Raw genomic sequence first — 19313 nt, 5'->3', positions numbered from 1 at the left:
AGAATGTTGGCTTTGAAAGCAATTTAATTTCCGTCAGTATTAAAAATGAGTATTTGTCATGGAAAATTAAGCAGATGGATACAATATATTTTTGGAAGATATATCCTCCCGTCGTAAGGAATTGAGATGTAAGAATGTCATTTAAGCAAGAGGAGACAATCCCATATGTTTCAGATCCCATATGTTTTTTCATCTGGAATATCTATACCTGTAGGCAACTTACCAGTTCTACACACTGAATAATGTTCTAAATGTGGGCCTATCTACTAGATATGCATTGCAAAGGCACAAATGCCTTTGCTTCAAACCCACACTGACAAAAAGATGACTGTAGTTATTACATATATTTTAAAAGGTAACAACAACAACTGCTCTTAAATTATAGTGGTTTTTAATTTCTATTTTATTTTGTGATTTAACTTTGGGTATTTCTAAGTGTAGACCTTTGATCCTTGCCAAGGATCAAGTCTCTACAATGAAATCTCTGTGTCTCTTGCAGCACTGAAGTGTGAAATGCATTTGTTGAGGGTGCTCCTGCTGAGATAGAAAGTGGTATTAATTAAACATTGACTTAAGAAATGAAGAAAGAAGCAACAAAGGAGATGCTTATTGCAGGGTTAGCACAAGACACAGACACCTGGTTTAGTAACACTAAACCATGGTTTAGCAATACTTATGTGAGGTTCAGATTGGTGCGTTCTCCTTTCCCCTCTCCTTCTCCAGCATGGCTGCAAGAAGATCAGAAACTTTTCCTTCTGTTCAGCTAACCACTGATTATCGTTATGTTCAGATCCTAAACTCTCGATAATATTACAGTTTTGGGAAATGAGCCAACTTCATAAAGCAGGGTTTGAAGTTGGCTTGTTTCAACAAACCATAATTAAGGCTAGCCACAGTTTTTGCAGGTTAGTGATAAACTGTGGTTAGTTAAAAATGGAAGTGAACGCTTCTGATCCCTCCTCACAGCCATACCAAAAGAGGAGAGCAGAGGGCCCCCACAATGCTAAACCAGGGATGGGCAACTCATGGCCTTCCAGATGTTTTGGCCTAAATAGGGATGGCGCGGGCATCTGTTTCAGTCCGCAAATCTGTCGGACCGCTGGTGCCTGAGTCCCCTGAGCTGTACCCTCTGAGCTCTCCCCTGCCTGCTGGCTCCCTGGGCTGCAGTTGAGCTCCTCCTCCATGCTCAATAAGCAGCCCGCAACTTACCCGGGCCTGTTCGTCTCTGTCCTGAACACCATGTTTTTTAAAAACATGGCTATCGGCAGTGCTTGTCCATAGACTTATATGCAAAATAGCGCTGTGAAACTAGGGTATATGGGTGATCCACAGTGCTTTCTGCATATAAGTCTATGTGCAATTGCCAACACTTTAGTGGCAGAGTCAGACTTTAAAGCCTGGGTATTGCTTCAATTCAACTGAAGGTAGGGGAAGGAACAGTGTTTTTTTTAGATTGCACTAGCAACAAACTTCTAAATACAGAGGTTTACCTATACTGGACTCTATCATTTAAAGAGCCCATGAACTCAAGTGTACATGATTGGATCTGGATGCATACATGAATTGCTTCAAAAAGTACACAACTGAAAAACTCAGTTTACAGTTGACAGGAACATGGATGATTATAAACTTGCCAATCAGTTTATATATGACAAGGAGCTACAGTTAATCCAGCATGACCTATGTGTTTGCAAAGATGTGTTTATCACATTTTACATTTCTAGGTGTACAATTCAAAACACAAACCCATACAAACACCAAAAATTAGGTGACTATATCTAAAAGCAAAAAGAAGTGAACCAGTTCCAGTTATGGAATCATCAGTCAGATTCATGCTCAATTTATATGGGAATGGTTGCCACTATCCTGTGATTTCTAACACGCTACTCCTGGTAACATCTCATCTTCTGCCTCCTTGATTGGGGTGGATCTCATTACATACCTTGGTAGTGATAAACTCCAGAGCTAATATTTCTATATAACAATGAGGCTCATCCTAACAATTTGAATGAAAGTTGCAGAAGTTAATTGGGAATAGTGTGGAAGCAGTAGCCATGTTGCTTTGGGTAATCCATGAGGTGGACCTCAGTATTGTAAAATGGGATCCCAGTTTTATTTTGTTTTGAGGTTGTTGTTTTGTGTGTGTGTGTGTGTGTGGGGGGGGCTAAATAAACTATGGGTTGGAATGACAGTTCATAGTACATCTGTTGAAGCTTTATTACAGTGGGAATGAAACCTTCAAAATAGTACCGGAACATTGCCTTCTATGTTAGTAGAATGAATTTTCAGCAACGTCTTTACTAGCAATCTCAGTGTTGCAGGCATTGCTGATGAATTTACTCTCCTGACTCTGAGTTTCGTGATGGAGGCTTCCAGAAAAGACTGTTGGACTCAACTTCTGTGTCCTACTAATATTAGCCCCTGTGGCCTTCCTAACCTTTAGAAATAGATGCCTCCTTTTTCTTTGCAAAGACCTTTATCGTATCTCCTCCCATCTGCACATGTTGAATGAGGTCCACATGTTGCATATCAAAGGCAAAGGCTTTGAGAGCTGCAAAAGAAACAGAAGTTGGTGGGGGGAGATAAATCCCATTGGAAATCACACTTACATCCCAGATTCGCAGTTCAGTGTATAAAGGTTACACTGGTCTGCACAATTATTGCAGATTTCAAAAGCAGAGTTCTGCCAAATATTTCAAGGGGGAAGACTCCCTCCCCGCAACACACATTCCATTAATGTGATACATGTATGCTCTAAATCCTAGGACTTTGTTATTCATAGTAGGCATACATCTTTTAGTTCCCTTTTTGTACCTTTCATTATTTCCTTGGGAAAATGCAGCCCCTAATTTGCTTTGCATTAAATGAGGCTCTGTATGGAATAATGGAAGCTACTTTCAAAAGAGCTTCCACTTTATTAAGAATGCATTTCTGAAAGGGAATACCAATTGCAATCTTTAAAAGCACAGGAGGACACTATTTATTTTACAATACATTTGGGGGGGGGGTGAAGTGAATACCATACAAAAGGCATGGAATACTCTGGCACTACACTATAATGATATAACAAAAACAAAGGAACCAACCAACCAACCAAATGTCTCCCCGTCCACCCAATGTAGGACAAAAAACTACATTGCAGTACACAGAATTCTTCAGTTTTTTCATTGTAGTACAGGGCTTAATTACCCATAAGAGAACAAAAAAGTCAATCAGATATTTTGTTAAAAGCAAAATAAGAATTTGACTAATGGGCTGGAATTACTTAGCTGGACTGTGTTTTGGAATACAAAAAACGATCAGAGGTTTTCAGTGGACCAGTTCTCAGCAAATGTTTTTCAGAATATAAGGAATAATTCCTTCTAGCCTAGAATCTTTGGCTAATGCAGTTACAGAAACAAATAAGGCAAGATATTTTTGCATGTCATCAGGTGGTGTTTACTAAAAGACAGAGTGCTGCAGCTTGAATGGCCTAGGGTTTAGCTGTAGATACTACTCAGTAAGAGGCCATGGACAATTTGCTGTCATTTCATCACAGACAGTTTCCTGTCTGTAAAATATGTTGATACTGGCCTATCTCACTGGATCCATGTGATGACATACAAGGCAAAGTTCCTAGAACTGATGTTGCCAGCTGTAACTCCCATCAGCCCTAGTCAGCGTAGCCAATGGTGAGGGATCATGGGAGTTCCATCCCTGATCTAGAAGGTACATATGGAGGACACAGTGCAGAATTCTGCATGTCCCCAGGCACAGCAAGAGCAGGTCAGATAAGTTGTGTGCAGCTGCCTTAATCCAGTCCTCAGGTGTGGTGTGGACACTCCTATCGGGAACACTGCTACATTCTCTGTTCCTGATTGAAGAATAGACTCCACAGTCTATTGTATCTTCCTGGACTGTGTGAAGAGTCTGGCAGAAGACAGGGTGCACTTGGGTGAGGAGACTGGATACTTGAAGAGTTTGATTTTTGCAAACTTGTATATGAAATTTCCTCATGAACTAATGTGAGGATCGGAACTTGGTTAACTACTGGGTTTCACATTTTTCCAAGTGTTGCATCAAGTTGTTGGCCTTTCAAACAGTTAAAACTATGTATTTTAAATATGTTTTGTTGTTGTATCCAATGTATTGCACCCAATGTTAGTCTAGCTTAAGCCCCATTCATTTCAGTAGGTCTGCTCTAAGTAGGACTAACATCAGGTACAGCCCTATGGGCAGAAACCAATGGGGCATTTATGCTCCCATCGATTCCCTTCTACCCTGCCAATTCCTTTCTGCAAGCAGTGGGTTTGCCAATTCTGTTGCAGCAACCCACCACTTATGCAAGGGAGATTTAGTCCTTCCTAGAGAAAGCTCTGAAATGAGTGGAAGCACTTGTTTCTGGAAGGAGGCAGGTCTGCAGACCTCCTTTATGTGAGGTCCACCAACCTGCCCCCTTCCAGAAAGGAGCATTTCCACTTATTTTGGGTTGCCCTGGAAATGCCACATTGACATTGTGTAAGCGGTGGTAGCCACTTGTGCAACGGAATTGGAGGCGTGTAAGAGAATCAGTGGGGGCCGAGATGCCCCTTCAGATTCTGCTCTATGAGAGACAATATACATGTAAATACATATTTTGAGAAGAATACACATATGAATACACATTTAAATGTGTATTTTGAGAGTTTTGTTTTTTTAAAAAGTTAGGGGATTCATGTGGTGCTGGAAAGGAATGGAATGATGGGTAAGCACATCCAAAAGTGATGCAGACTGGGGGGTGCCAAGGAAACATTTGAAAGTGGAGGGGTCTCACAGCTATTACTGAACACCCACATTTACAAGCACTACAGCAGGATTGGGCCAGGGGAACCAAGAGCTTAACAAGCCTCCTTTATAATATATGCTTCATCATCCTATATTTAGGGGTTTTGCTTCCAACAACAATTCTAATTTTTTAATATTGCTTCGCAATGGTATGGCAGATGCCTATTTGTTTTGCACATTAGAGGCTCATACTAAACCTGGGACACATCTGTCAATGTCGGATCAGATGCAGGGAGTGATTGATAATCGGTTCAGAGAAGAAAATGGGTGTCAGGCCATCACTGGCAATATGACCAGCCATTTCCTTTCCAACACGTGCATGAAAATACGGGGAGAGTATGTGCAAAGACAAGGTGTTGCCTATATTCTGTTTTCATCAGCCTAGGATGTCACCCGCATCTACTGGATTTCATAAAGTTGAAAGCAAAAGCCAAAACCATCACATGGGATTCACACAACATTGCTTCTAATATCAACGTTCTGTCCTGGAAGAAAACAACAAGAACCACCACCACCACCACCACCACCAGTCTGCAATATCATTTGCATACCCAAATTGCTAGCATTAACCTCTACTTCTATCAACTTTTGGAAGTTCTGTGACATGAGAGCTGTTGTTTGTTCCGCAGCATGCATCAGTTTAGTGAGGCTCCTTCTTCTGTTATCTGCTGGGATAGCTTCCCACACTGCAATTTTATCCTTCTGAAGAAAATTGTTCACAGTATTAACAAATTCCTGTTAGATTAATTAAAAAAAAGACTATGTAAGAGTTATATACTATAGTTTATAAGTGGTAAAAAAATTAAATTCCAAGGCTAAAGTCACTCACATTAAGAGTTAGATTATGGAGCATTTCATTGTCAGAAATCGTGTTATTCATGGTGCTTAGCAAGGGACAAGAATCAGATAATGCTTCTATGTAGGAAATCACATCTACTGGTGAAATTTGTCCTACAGTGTTCTGATTGATTTCTTGTATTATAGCCAGGGGTTCTTTTATTTTTTTAATCTGAAAGAAAGTTTAAATTATTATGCATGGCATTTGTAATATTTAAAGTCAAATGAAGATTTATAATCACTCTTCAACTGGAGTCAACAAGATTCTGCTATAATTCCCGAGCAAGGAGTTCAGTACCTTTGTTGAGCTTTAAAGAGCAAACCTAGCATAGTGGATAAAATCTTGGATGTGGACTGGGAAGGACCTGTGTTCAAATCCCATTCCCAGCTATGGCTTACTGGTAGCCTTGGGTAAGTCACTATGTTGCAGTGAGCTCTACAGAACTCAGCAGTTGCTGTCCTTTGGACTGAAGTTTGTGGCAGAATAAAATGGGATTCTCAATTTCTCCTACAAATTTCAGGGGATCCATCCCATATTTGGTTGGACCTCAGCTGACTGCAACACCAGAAGACATGGCTAATGTGGGCATTTTTAGTTGCTCAAAGTGTGGTCCTTAGGCAGTCTCTACCAAACCATGAGATGTGGATTGAAAAAGTGCTAACTCAAGCGGCCTCAGAGCAGTCAGCATATAAGAGGCAAGGGAATATGGAGAAAGATGCTTGCATGGGGCAGTATTCTAAACTGCCCATGCGCTAGTGGAATGGACCACTAGTGCAACAGGAACAACTGGAAATAAGCAACAACACTCATTTCCAGATGGGGGCAGGTCAGTGGAGCTCACAGAAGGGATCTCGGCTGATGTGTCCCATCCTGGAAATGAATGATTCTACTCATTTCTAGGGTTATTTCTGGGAGAGCTAATTCATGTTGTGCTATCAGTCCATTTCTCTGGCGCAGTGGCACAACAGAACTAGCAAAGCTGCAGGAGCAGTGCAGGATACTGCCCATAGTTTGTTTGTTTTTGCGGGTTAGTGTGTGAGTCTGTGTGTATCTTTGTGCATATGTATGTGTGTGTGTGTGTGTGTGTGTGTAAAGAAGGGATGGGGAGAAGTCAAATGAATGTGGGCGGGGGAGGGAGAACAGAGGTGGGGATTTTTGGTCCATATATATATATTCTCTCTCTCTCTCTCTCTCTCTCTATATATATATATATATATATATATATACTCAATAATAACAAAAAATAAAATGAAGATGTATTGGGTACAGGTAAAGCAGAACCCAAACTCTGCTAGTTCTGTTGTGCCATTTTTTAACAATCAGAATGTAAAAGCAGCTTCCATAGTCAGAATTATGTATCTAACCCAGAATAATTATAAACAACATTTCAGGAGAGGGGGAAAATGAAAATATTTCATGAATAATCTATACACACGTCTTACTTACTTTAGCTAAAGTTCTGTTAATATTTTCAGCTATGCATTCATAGTTCAATTCACACTTTGCTGTTGGCATTTCTGTTGAAATTAAAAGCAAATCTAATTAGGGCACTATAACATAATCACTGCATAAGCCTAGTAACAGTTTAATGCAGCTTTCCACAACCTGATGCCCTCCAGATATGTTGGGACTACAATTTCCAGCATGCCTCAGCCAGCCATGCTGGTGGAAGCATGCTGGGAGCCTGGTTTAGTAGATGATCAAAGCCCCACTATTCCCCATTTTTAATTTTAGGATGATGTCCCACAACTTTTTAAAAAAACCCTAAACATAATTTCTTGTCAATTTAGCTTGGATATACGTGTGGTGCTGTGAATGGCGCAACAGATACCTAGATTCACGCCTAGCTCTGAAATGGTAGACTAAACATAGGATGGCCTAGGCCCTAGGATAGCAAAGTCAGAAAAATCAACAAGCTTACATTGGCTCAGCCTGGGACTTTGTTCCATCTTCTGTTAACTGGCCTGACTTGGCCTGCAGCAAATTAGGCCAGCTAGCGGATTTTCGTTGTTTTTTAATTTCTGCAAATTACTGCACTTTGTGCAAATTTGCATAATTTGTCCAAATTACGCAAAGTACATCTGCAATTTGCACAAATTGCACTGCAGTTTATGAAGTTTACAGACATAATTTGTGCAAATCTCTATTAATTATGTGACAAGCATAGATTTGTATATATTGTGTGTGTGATTTTAATTTGGTTGAATATCATCAAGCATTTTACAGATAGGTGTCTATGGGTCAAACTAGACATTACACTAAATGTATGGCTGACCCAAATGGCAACTGTACATGTAGCACCCTCTCTCCCTTCATAAGTGTACTGTAGTAGAACTTATCCATGTTGCAACATCACAACTTTGTGCATTGCTCTGCCCCTATTAGCAGCAGCCAATTATGTGGAGGAGACATGAAACCTTGTAATGTCACAGCATGAGATACTTTCTACATTACAGAGGTGGAGCTAATGTGTGGCAACCAAACGTATAATGCGATGTCCAATGTATCCCTAATAAATGCAGTAGGCAAATGTATAAATGAATATCTACAAGGACTTGGTGGAAAATGCAATCAGAATTGAGGGAAATATATGAATAAATGATAAGCCAATAAGAGTTCATTGTTCTAAATAATCAGATTTATGTAAAAGTTTGACTTTGCCCAAGTGTGTGACACACTTCTGGGATATAAAGATTTATTGATAGTAGCAGGCTACACTCAGTTACACAATATATTTGGCTTCTGAACAGTTAATATATATTGGTTGGTGTAGAATAGGAGAAAAGCAAATCTATATATTATAATACAAAACAGGTTACTTCTATTTTTCAGCATATACACATATCAGCCTTCTCCTAAAAAAAAATATCTAGGCATTCACATCTTGCCACTTTTTCATATCCAGCTGATTAATCTAACTGAAGATAAAGAGACACTGGTGGGCCTCTCAGAAGACATGGTTCTATAATAACACATAAACCTCTATAATATCATTTACCTTGGCAGGAAGTGCCATCATTTGGCTTAAACTGTAATTTTCCTGTGGATGGTTGATAACCTTCCTTACAGGAGCAGTTATAGTCTCCATACACATTTTCACATTTCGCGTGATCTCCACAGGCAGCGGTTACTGGTTCACTGCACTCATCTATATCTGCAAATATTGTGAGAAATTGAATTTTAAAAAAGGTTTTACATACTAACACCTGGCTGCCTTGTTGACAGCAGTCTGGCATACTGCAGACAATTTCTTATCAAAATTTCGTGTGTGTGTGTGTGTTTTAAAGAGAAAAGCTAAACTATTCATCAAATGTAATGGAAACATGCATAACAATTATATCACTGCACAGGATAAAGTTCAAGGTAGTGCTTAATTTTGAAAACGGAGATAGAGATGGTGTGTATGGCTCAAGCATATCTGGAAAGCAGATCCTGGCAAATGGAAATCTTGGCCCCCAATCTTGGTTGTGTTTGGCCTAGCTCTGGTTTCTCTGTGTGGCAGAAATGGACTACACATATGGCCAGGGGTACCCTTTGTCTTTGTTATTTATCCACATATTCTAGACATGACATGAGATGCTCAGCTCAGAGCCCTAGTAAGCCTTTGTTTAAAATCCGAGCAAGAAAAGCCTCAAGCTGAGCCTATAGCTTGGGTGCTTTAGTTCACATTTCCATTTTCTAAATGAAGAATGACCAAGAAGCTTAATGTCATGAAACTGGTAAGCATTAATTATAGTAATAACAAAACATGAAGCACTTTATAATGAGCTATGTGAGATAATTTCTACATATTCAAATGGACTGAAAGCATCTTTGTTGTTGTTCAGTCATTCAGTCGTGTCTGACTCTTCGTGACCCCATGGACCATAGCACGCCAGGCCTTCCTGTCCTGCGCTCTCTCCCGGAGCGTGCTCAAGTCTATATTCATTGCATCAGTGATGCTATCTAGCCATCTCATCCTCTGCCGTCCCCTTCGCCTTTTGCCTTCAGTCTTTCCCAGCATCAGGGTCTTTTCCAGAGACTTTTCTCTTCGCATTAGGTGGCCAAAATATTTGAGCTTCAGCTTCAGTATCTGTCCTTCCAATGAGCACTCAGGGTTGATTTCCTTTAGGATTGACTGATTTGACCTCCTTGCAGTCCAGGGGACTCGGAAGAGTCTTCTCCAGCACCACAGTTCAAAAGCATCAATTCTTCGGCGCTCAGCCTTCCTTATAGTCCAGCTCTCACAGCCATACGTTACTACTGGGAAAACCATAGCTTTGATTATGCGGACCTTTGTCGGCAAGGTGATGTCTGTGCTTCTTACTATACTGTCTAGGTTTGCCATAGCTTTCCTCCCAAGGAGCAAGCATCATGGCTACAGTCACCATCTGCGGTGAGCTTGGAGCCCAGGAAAATAAAATCTGTCACTGCTTCCATTTCTTCCCCTTCTATATGCCAGGAAGTGATGGCGCCAGATGCCATGATCTTCATTTTTTTAATGTTGAGTTTCAAACCAGCTTTTGTACTCTCCTCTTTCACCCTCAACAAGAGGCTCTTTAGATCCTCTTTGCTTTCTGCCATTAGGGTGGTATCGTCTGCATATCGGAGGTTGTTGATAATTCTCCTGGCAATCTTAATTCCGACCTGTGATTCATCCAACCCGGCATTTCTCATGATGTACTCTGCATATAAGTTAAATAAGCAGGGTGACAATATGCAGCCTTCTCATACTCCTTTCCCAATTTTGAACCAATCGGTTGTTCCACGTCTGGTTCTTACTGTTGCTTCTTGACCCTCGTACAGGTTTCTCAGGAGACAGGTAAGGTGGTCTGATACTCCCATCTCTTTCAGAATTTGCCAGTTTGTTGTGATCCACACAATCAAAGGCTTTAGCGTAGTCAATGAAGCAGAGATAGACGTGGAATTCTCTTGCTTTCTCCATGATGCAGCGAATGTTGGCGATTTGATCTCTAGTTCCTCTGCCTCTTCGAAACCCAGCTTATACTTCCGGTAGTTCTCGGTTCGCATACTGCTGAAGCCTAGCTTGTAGGATTTTGAGCATCACCTTGCTGGCATGTGAAATGAGCGCAATTGTGCGGTAGTTTGAACACACTTTGGCGTTGCCCTTCTTTGGAATTGGAATGTAAACTGACCTTTTCCAGTCTTGTGGCCACTGTTGAGTGTTCCAGATTTGTTGGCATATTGAATGCAGCACTTTAACAGCATCATCTTTTAGGATTTTAAATAGCTCGGCTGGAATACTGTCATCTCCGCTAGCTTTGTTGTTACTAATGCTTCCTAAGGCCCACTTGACTTCACTCTCTAGGATGTCCGGCTCTTCTTCAGCCTCAGTGGTTGGGACATAGACTTGAATTACGGTGATGTTGAATGGTTTGCCTTGGATTCGTACTGAGTTCATTCTATCGTTTTTGAGATTGTACCCCAGTACTGCTCCCCCCCCTTTTGTTGACTATGAGTGCTACTCCATTTCTTCTAAGGGATTCTTGTCCACAGTAGTAGATATGATGGTCACCTGAATTAAATTCGCTCATGCTTGTCCATTTTAGTTCGCTGATTCCCAAGATGTCGATGTTCAATCTTGCCATCTCATGTTTGACCACCTCCAGCTTACCTTGATTCATTGATCTTACATTCCAGGTTCCTAAACAATATTGTTCTTTACAGCATCGGACTTTCTTTTCACCACCAGACACATCCACAGCTGAGTGTCCTTTCGGCTTTGGCCCAGCTGCTTCACTCTTTCTGGAGCTACTTGGAAATACCCTCTGCTCTTCCCCAGTAGTATATTGGACACCTTCCGACCTGAGGGGCTCATCTTCCAGCATCATATCTTTTAGCCTTGTGATACATTCCATGGGGTTTTCTTGGCAAGAATACTGGAGTGAGCTGCCATTTCCTTCTCCAGTGGACCACATTTTGTCAGAACTCTCTGCCATGACCTGTCCGTCTTGGGTGGCCCTGCATGGCATAGCTTATGGCTTCACTGAGTTACGCAAGCCCCTTCGCCACAACAAGGCAGTGATTCTGTTTAATGCTGTGTTGATCTTTTGTGGAGTCCAAGCCTCCCTTGAAGCCCATATCCATACAGGCCATCCTTCTCCAACTCATTGCCCTCCAGATATTTTGGACTTCAACTCCCAGCAGCCACAGCCAGCATGGCCAATATAATGCTGAGACTTGTAGTCCAAACATCTGAAGGGTACCAGCTTGGGGAGGCTGACATAGGCTATAGTTCAGGGATGAGGTTGGTGATGTAGCAGGGATGCAGGTTTCACAGAGGTGGGCCCAATGCGAATATGTTGGGTTGGCTCTTGTCTCCAGCATTTATTCCCCATATTTCTAATCTCTTCTCATCTCTATCACTTTTAAGAATGCAGAGGCATGCCTGCAATATGTTCTAACTGGGTCTTAGCTGATGCTATTTCTATGGCTCATTTAAACCTCAGATAAAACTACTAAAAGGAGAGTGTTAATCTAAAAAGTGATAGATAGTAGTAAGAACTCTGGTAACTCAACAATGCTTACAGCCTCATTTACCTTTACAGGAAGTGGTATCAATAAAGGCAACAGAGAAATTCCTAATACAATTTGAGCATGCAAGACCATTTCAACTTGAGTCTGAGAGTCTAGGAATGTAAATCAAAGAAGAGATAAATTAGTATGGATGCTAAATTGGGAACAGAAGAGGAATTGAACAAATAGAGGCTCATAAGTAGAGGTGTTTATCTGAAAGGGGCTAGATTATTTGTGAACAGAGCAATAAAATGGATTATAGTAGTAAAGTGCGCCTCAGGAGAATCAAGAAAGCAAGTGGGCTGTGGCAGCAGCTGAGGTGAGTTAGGAACCTGGAGCCATAAAGCCATAGAACTAGGATCAAAGAGCATGTCAGGACAAACCGGGAGTCAGGATTGAAGAACAATGAATGGACACAGGAAGCTCAGGAAGACCTTGTTGCTCAGGGAAGGATGAACTGGAACAGGAAGCCCATGTATAGCCCTTTCTGTCAGGAGTATCCAATGACCAGCCTGGGTGAGTGAAGTCCATCTAGACGATACTATGCTGTCCAGGCAGATGCTGGAGCATGTAATTCAGTGGCTCACCACATGGGGCAGCTGACACAGAGCCAAGGCTTCCCCAGCACACAGAGCTTTTATCCTGTGACTGAGATTGCTCCTTCATGGAAGTTTGCAGGCTGTTTACATGACGCCGTGACCCTCCAGAGTGTCTCCAGCACTAAATGCCCTTTGTTCCATTTTTAAATAGATCACAGATAATGACCTATCAAATGACCCCATTGTGTTCTGCTTGAGTTTCCTCTGTGAAAAGAATAAAGCAGCAAGAAGACGATGAGATCAATGAAAGATTATGGAAGACTCAGATATGGGGAGGGGGAAAGGGGTGGGGAGGAAGCAGGGGAAAAAGGGGGTCATTGTGATCCTGCATTTAAAATGGAAGAAGAAACCCCTGTTTTAAATGAAGGATTTTAGGCTGTTGTAGAGATGCCTCCAGTTTGAGCCCTGGTAACTTCTGATGAAAGGTGAACCAGGAAGTGGATTATACAAGGAAAACAAAATATAATGAAGATGAAAGAACAGCATGGAATGAAAATGGAATAATGGATAGTCTGTTTTATGGAGTAAATGACAATAAGGGAAAAAGTCATGAAATATGGGGTTATCTTTGTGACTCATAAAATCTCTGATTCAGCTTTTCCTTTTAAGCATAAGAGTTTCAATATGCACAGGGAACTTTTCCTTCATGTTAAATCTTAGACCTGTTTTCTTGGGATATACATGGTTGGTGAATGCACCTAGAAGGAAGTTGAATGTCCGCAAGAAGTTAATGTGCATAGGGATCTGTCCACACAACTGGGAACCCTGCTTATCAAGATTTACTGTGCCTGAATACAACACCCTTCCCCACCCACAAAATACTTCTCAATTTATATCAATAGAAATGAAAAGAACTGTTCATGTATAGACTTTATGTAGATATTCATCAGAGGGCTAAAACAGACAATACTTTAAAAATGTGTCTAGCACCTATGTCTTTTTCATTTTTACTCTAGAGTAGCTGCAATAAATTTAAGATCGAGAGGAAGCATATTTTTACAAATAATCAGCTCAGAACCAAAATAGATATTTGAGATATGGAAAAGATGTATTATGGACATATAAATTGATTGTTTGTAGTTTTCCAACTCCAGTTTCATGTCAGTTACATGCAGTTCAGTTAAATGTATGCTAAAGACCTAAAATATGCTTCTTGTAAGGCAATCAGCTATGCTGCTGTTCTTGACTGGATGTGATAATAAAGTTGCTCAGTATCCATTTTGGTCTAGCTTCTTTTCTGATATAACTTGACAATCACCTCACCATGATATTTGCATGACATAGTCTTGACTCCTGCTGTTCCAGCTACCAGACTTTTTACATTGCAAGTCTTTATTCAATACAACAAGCCTGATCTTTAGCAGCTATCCTTTCCCTAGCTTACCTATTCCATTACACTAGACGCAATATAAAATGCAAAGTTATCTGCTGCATGGAATACCACTATTTTTATTTTTCATAGGCAGCATCACTCTTTGCTCTCTTGTCAGAATAAAAGAATAGCCTCCATGTAACCTCTGCGTAGGAAAATGTAAACAAGATTAGTTTGATGAGCATGATATACACAGTACACTGGCACAACACAGATTCGCTTGTCAAAAAATTCAAGTGTCAAGCACAAGAAAACAATGGCAAAACATCCATTTTCATAATGGTTGTATAGATCAGCCAGAGCCCAGCCTCATGATTAGAAGTGTTTATCTCTTCATGTCAGCTGCAAGAAGGAGCTTGAGTCCTAAATACATTGAGCAAATAAATAGCTTTCTACCAAGGGACAAACGAACTTGCAACAGATTGCAGTGTTTTTTGAAGTGAGACAAAATAATACACTGCATATCAGTCAGGTTTAAAATGGCACTTATAAATAGAGTATTAAAAATTAATGCATAAATTAATACTAACAGCACTTTCCCTAAAACATGATAAACACTGCGCAGAGACAGTCATACATAATTCAGCATAGTTCAAAATTATCTGTGCAAAAGAAAGAGGTTAATTATGAACCTAAATAATTTATAAGCATTTTCCGACAGAACATTTTTGATTTTGACAAACTCAGGGTGAAATTCAAGGACTGCTTATTCAAGGATTGTCCAGTTGAGGCCAATGAGATGACATCTAGTTGGCTTAGAAAATACCAGTTGCGGATTGCTGTTGTTGCTTGAAAAATGACTTCATAGCTCTGTGCACACTTAAGGCATGACTGACCAGAGACATTTTGCTGCTTGAGGCTTCATCCCAGGATTAACTGCATGGTTACAGATGTGGGGGCACAGCTCTTAGATTCTGTGTGCACTTGACCAGGATCCCAGAGTTGCACTGTAGCCTTTTCTGTGAAACTACAAGGAATGCTGGTGTGCACCTCAGACTGCACATGGTTGCATTAGCAGTCCTAATGTATTACTGCCCCAGGCATAGATTGGGGTGATTATGTACTTGGTCCAATGCTGGTTAAAATGCAAGTGCATTTTAGGCTGCTGCTGTGCATAGGCTCCCATCTCTACTGAGCAGGTGATCCAATAATCTTTTGGGGGATGGAAAGCTTGGAGAAGGCGATGTGTATAAGAATCAGGCTCAGTCTTCCACCCTCTCACCTAATAGATTGCTGTCAGAGCTGTATAGAGTGTTGAGTGAAAGAACACTACGAGTCCCCATTCTCCAACCCAGTACTAGAGATAAAAGTCAGTCACAGCAATCTTTTGTGTTCTCAGTAGGGAAGATCTGAGGGTACAACCCTCTTTCCACAAGAAGATTACCCTTTGAGAGCAAGACAATTTTTACAAAACTTCAGCTCAGCATCAAAATGGGTATTTGAGGTATGAGAAAGATATACTGCTGACATAGAAATTGATTGTTTGTAGTTTTCCAGTATTTACAATACAATACAGTATTCTTGGCAAGAATACTGGAGTGGGTTGCCATTTCCTTCTCCAGTGGACCACATTTTTTTTTCTGACAAAATGTGGTCCACTGGAGAAGGAAATGGCAAACCACTCCAGTATTCTTTCCAAGAAAACCCCATGGAATGTATCACAAGGCTAAAAGATATGATGCCGGAAGATGAGCCCCTCAGGTCGGAAGGTGTCCAATATACTACTGGGGAAGAGCAGAGGGTATTTCCAAGTAGCGCCAGAAAGAGTGAAGCGGCTGGGCCAAAGCCAAAAGGACACTCAGCTGTGGATGTGTCTAGTAGTGAAAAGAAAATCCGATGCTGTAAAGAACAATATTGTTTAGGAACCTGGAATGTCAGATCAATGAATCAAGGTAAGCTGGAGGTGGTCAAACATGAGATGGCAAGACTGAACATCGACATCTTGGGAATCAGCGAACTAAAATGGACAGGCATGGGTGAATTTAATTCAGGTGACCATCATATCTACTACTGTGGGCAAGAATCCCTTTGAAGAAATGGAGTAGCACTCATAGTCAACAAAAGGGGGGGGAAGCAGTACTGGGGTACAATCTCAAAAATGACAGAATGATCTCAGTACGAATCCAAGGCAAACCATTCAACATCACCATAATTCAAGTCTATGCCCCAACCACGGAGGCCGAAGAAGCTGAGGTTGATCGGTTCTATGAAGACCTACAACACCTTCTAGAACTAACACCAAAAAAAGATGTCCTCTTCATCATAGGGGATTGGAATGCTAAAGTAGGAAGTCAAGAAATCACTGGGATAATAGGCAAGCATGGCCTTGGTGTACAAAATGAAGCAGGACACAGGCTAATAGAGTTTTGCCAAGACAACACGCTGATCATAGCAAACACTCTTTTCCAACAGCACAAGAGGCAACTCTACACATGGACATCACCAGATGGTCAATACTGAATTCAGATTGATTATGTCCTTTGCAGCCAAAGATGGAGAAGCTCTATACAGTCAGTCAAAACAAGACCTGGAGCTGACTGTGGCTCAGATCATGAGCTGCTTCTTGCAAAATTTTGGCTGAGATTGAAGAACATAGGGAAAACCACTAAACCATTCAGGTGTGACCTAAATCATATCCCTTATGAATATACAGTGCAGGTGAGGAATAGATTTGACGGATTAGACCTGATAGACAGAGTGCCTGAGGAACTATGGACGGAGGTCTGTAACATTGTTCAGGAGGCAGCAACTCAATCCATCCCAAAGAGAAAGAAATGCAAGAAAGCCAAGTGGCTGTCTGATGAGGCTTTACAAGTAGCTGAGGAAAGAAGGGAAGCGAAAAGCAAGGGAGAAAGGGGAAGATATATCCAATTGAATGCAGAGTTCCAGAGAATAGCAAGGAGAGACAAGAAAGCCTTCTTAAATGAACAATGCAAAGAAATCGAGGAAAACAACAGAATGGGAAAGACTAGAGATCTCTTCAAGAAAATCAGAGATCTCAAGGGAACGTTTTGTGCGAAGACGGGCATGATAAAGGACAAAGAAGGCAGGGACCTCACAGAAGCAGATGAGATTAAGAAGAGGTGGAAAGAATACACAGAAGAACTATACAGGAAAGATCTGAATGTCCCTGATAGCCATGATAGTGCGGTCACTGAACTTGAGCTGGACATCCTAGAGAGTGAAGTCAAGTGGGCCTTAGGAAGCATTACTAACAACAAAGCTAGCGGAGATGACAGTATTCCAGCTGAGCGATTTAAAATCCTAAAAGATGATGCTGTTAAAGTGCTGCACTCAATATGCCAACACATTTGGAACACTTACAGTGGCCACAAGACTGGAAAAGGTCAGTTTACATTCCAAGTCCAAAGAAGGGCAATGCCAAAGAGTGTTCAAACTACCGCACAATTGCGCTCATTTCACATGCCAGCAAGGTGATGCTCAAAATCCTACAAGCTAGGCTTCAGCAGTATGCGAACTGAGAACTACTGGAAGTACAAGCTGGGTTTCGAAGAGGCAGAGGAACTAGAGATCAAATCACCAACATTCGCTGGATCATGGAGAAAGCAAGAGAATTCCACAAAAACGTCTATTTCTGCTTCATTGACTACGCTAAAGCCTTTGATTGTGTGGATCACAACAAACTGTGGCAAATTCTTAAAGTGATGGGAGTATCAGACCACCTTACCTGTCTCCTGAGAAACCTATATGAGGGTCAAGAAGCAACAGTAAGAACCAGACATGGAACAACTGATTGGTTCAAAATTGGGAAAGGAGTATGACAAGGCTGCATATTGTCGCCCTGCTTATTTAACATATATGCAGAGTACATCATGAGAAATGCTGGGTTGGATGAATCACAGGTCAGAATTAAGATTGCCGGGAGAATTATCAACAACTTCAGATACACAGATGATACCACTCTAATGGCAGAAAGCGAAGAGGATCTAAAGAGCCTCTTGTTGAGGGTGAAAGTGGAGAGTGCAAAAGCTGGTTTGAAACTCAACATTAAAAAAACTAAGATCATGGCATCTGGCCCCATCGCTTCCTGGCATATGGAAGGGGAAGAAATGGAAGCAGTGACAGATTTTATTTTCTTGGGCTCCAAGATCACTGCAGACGGTGACTGTAGCCATGAAATTAAAAGACTCTTGCTCCTTGGGAGGAAAGCTATGGCTAACCTAGACAGCATAGTAAGAAGCAGAGACCTCACCTTGCTGACAAAGGTCCGTCTAATCAAAGCTATGGTTTTCCCAGTAGTAACATATGGCTGTGAGAGCTGGACTATAAGGAAGGCTGAGCGCCGAAGAATTGATGCTTTTGAACTGTGGTGCTGGAGAAGACTCTTCCGAGTCCCCTGGACTCCAAGGAGGTCAAATCAGTCAATCCTAAAGGAAATCAACCCTGAGTGCTCATTGGAAGGACAGATACTGAAGCTGAAGCTCAAATATTTTGGCCACCTAATGCGAAGAGAAAACTCTCTGGAAAAGACCCTGATGCTGGGAAAGACTGAAGGCAAAAAGAGAAGGGGACGGCAGAGGATGAGATGGCTAGATAGCATCACCGATGCAATGAATATGGACTTGAGCATGCTCCGGGAGAGAGCGCAGGACAGGAAGGCCTGGTGTGCTATGGCCCATGGGGTCACGAAGAGTCGGACACGACTGAACGACTGAACAACAAAGTTTTCCAACTCAAGTTTCATATCAGTTATATGCAATTCAGTCCAACACATATTAAAGAAATAAAATAAACTGAATAAACTGAATTTATTTTCAATAAATAAACTGAATTTTTCAATAAGGGCCAATAAACTGAAACTCAATCCAGACAAGACGGAGGTACTGTTAGTGGGTGGGTCGTCTGCCCGGCTAGGTGATATTCAACCTGTTCTGGAGGGGGTTGCACTCCCCCTAAAGGATCAGGTTCGTAGTTTGGGGGTGCTCTTGGATCCAGAACTGTCACTTGAGGCACAGGTGAACTCAGTGGCACGGAGCACTTTTTATCAGCTTAGGCTGGTATACCAACTACGCCCTTATCTGGACAGAGATAGCCTAGCTACAGTTATCCATGCTCTGATAACTTCTTGTCTGGATTACTGCAATGCGTTATACGTGGGGCTGCCTTTGAAAACGGTCCGGAAACTTCAGCTGGTCCAAAATAGGGCAGCAAGATTGTTAACAGG

At 41.4% G+C, this 19313-nt stretch overlaps 1 protein-coding gene across 1 annotated transcript in view; it reads right to left on the bottom strand.

Annotated features, from left to right (window-relative positions):
• Positions 1-19313, bottom strand: part of ADGRL4 (adhesion G protein-coupled receptor L4) — a 170949-nt gene that overhangs the window by 53542 nt on the left and 98094 nt on the right. The window contains exons 4-8 of the mRNA XM_084852118.1: positions 8640-8795; positions 7088-7158; positions 5633-5812; positions 5355-5538; positions 2438-2551 (exon numbers count right to left, since the gene is read on the bottom strand). Coding sequence (XP_084708244.1) covers positions 2438-2551; positions 5355-5538; positions 5633-5812; positions 7088-7158; positions 8640-8795 — 705 coding nt within the window. The remainder of the gene's footprint in view (positions 1-2437; positions 2552-5354; positions 5539-5632; positions 5813-7087; positions 7159-8639; positions 8796-19313) is intronic.

This window comes from Heloderma suspectum, chromosome 4 (genome assembly GCF_057233095.1).
Source record: "Heloderma suspectum isolate Gila_16-S chromosome 4, 16-S_ref, whole genome shotgun sequence".
NCBI lineage: Eukaryota > Metazoa > Chordata > Lepidosauria > Squamata > Helodermatidae > Heloderma > Heloderma suspectum.
The sequence above is the reverse complement of the archived record's forward strand: the minus strand, read 5'-3'. Positions and strand labels throughout refer to the sequence as shown.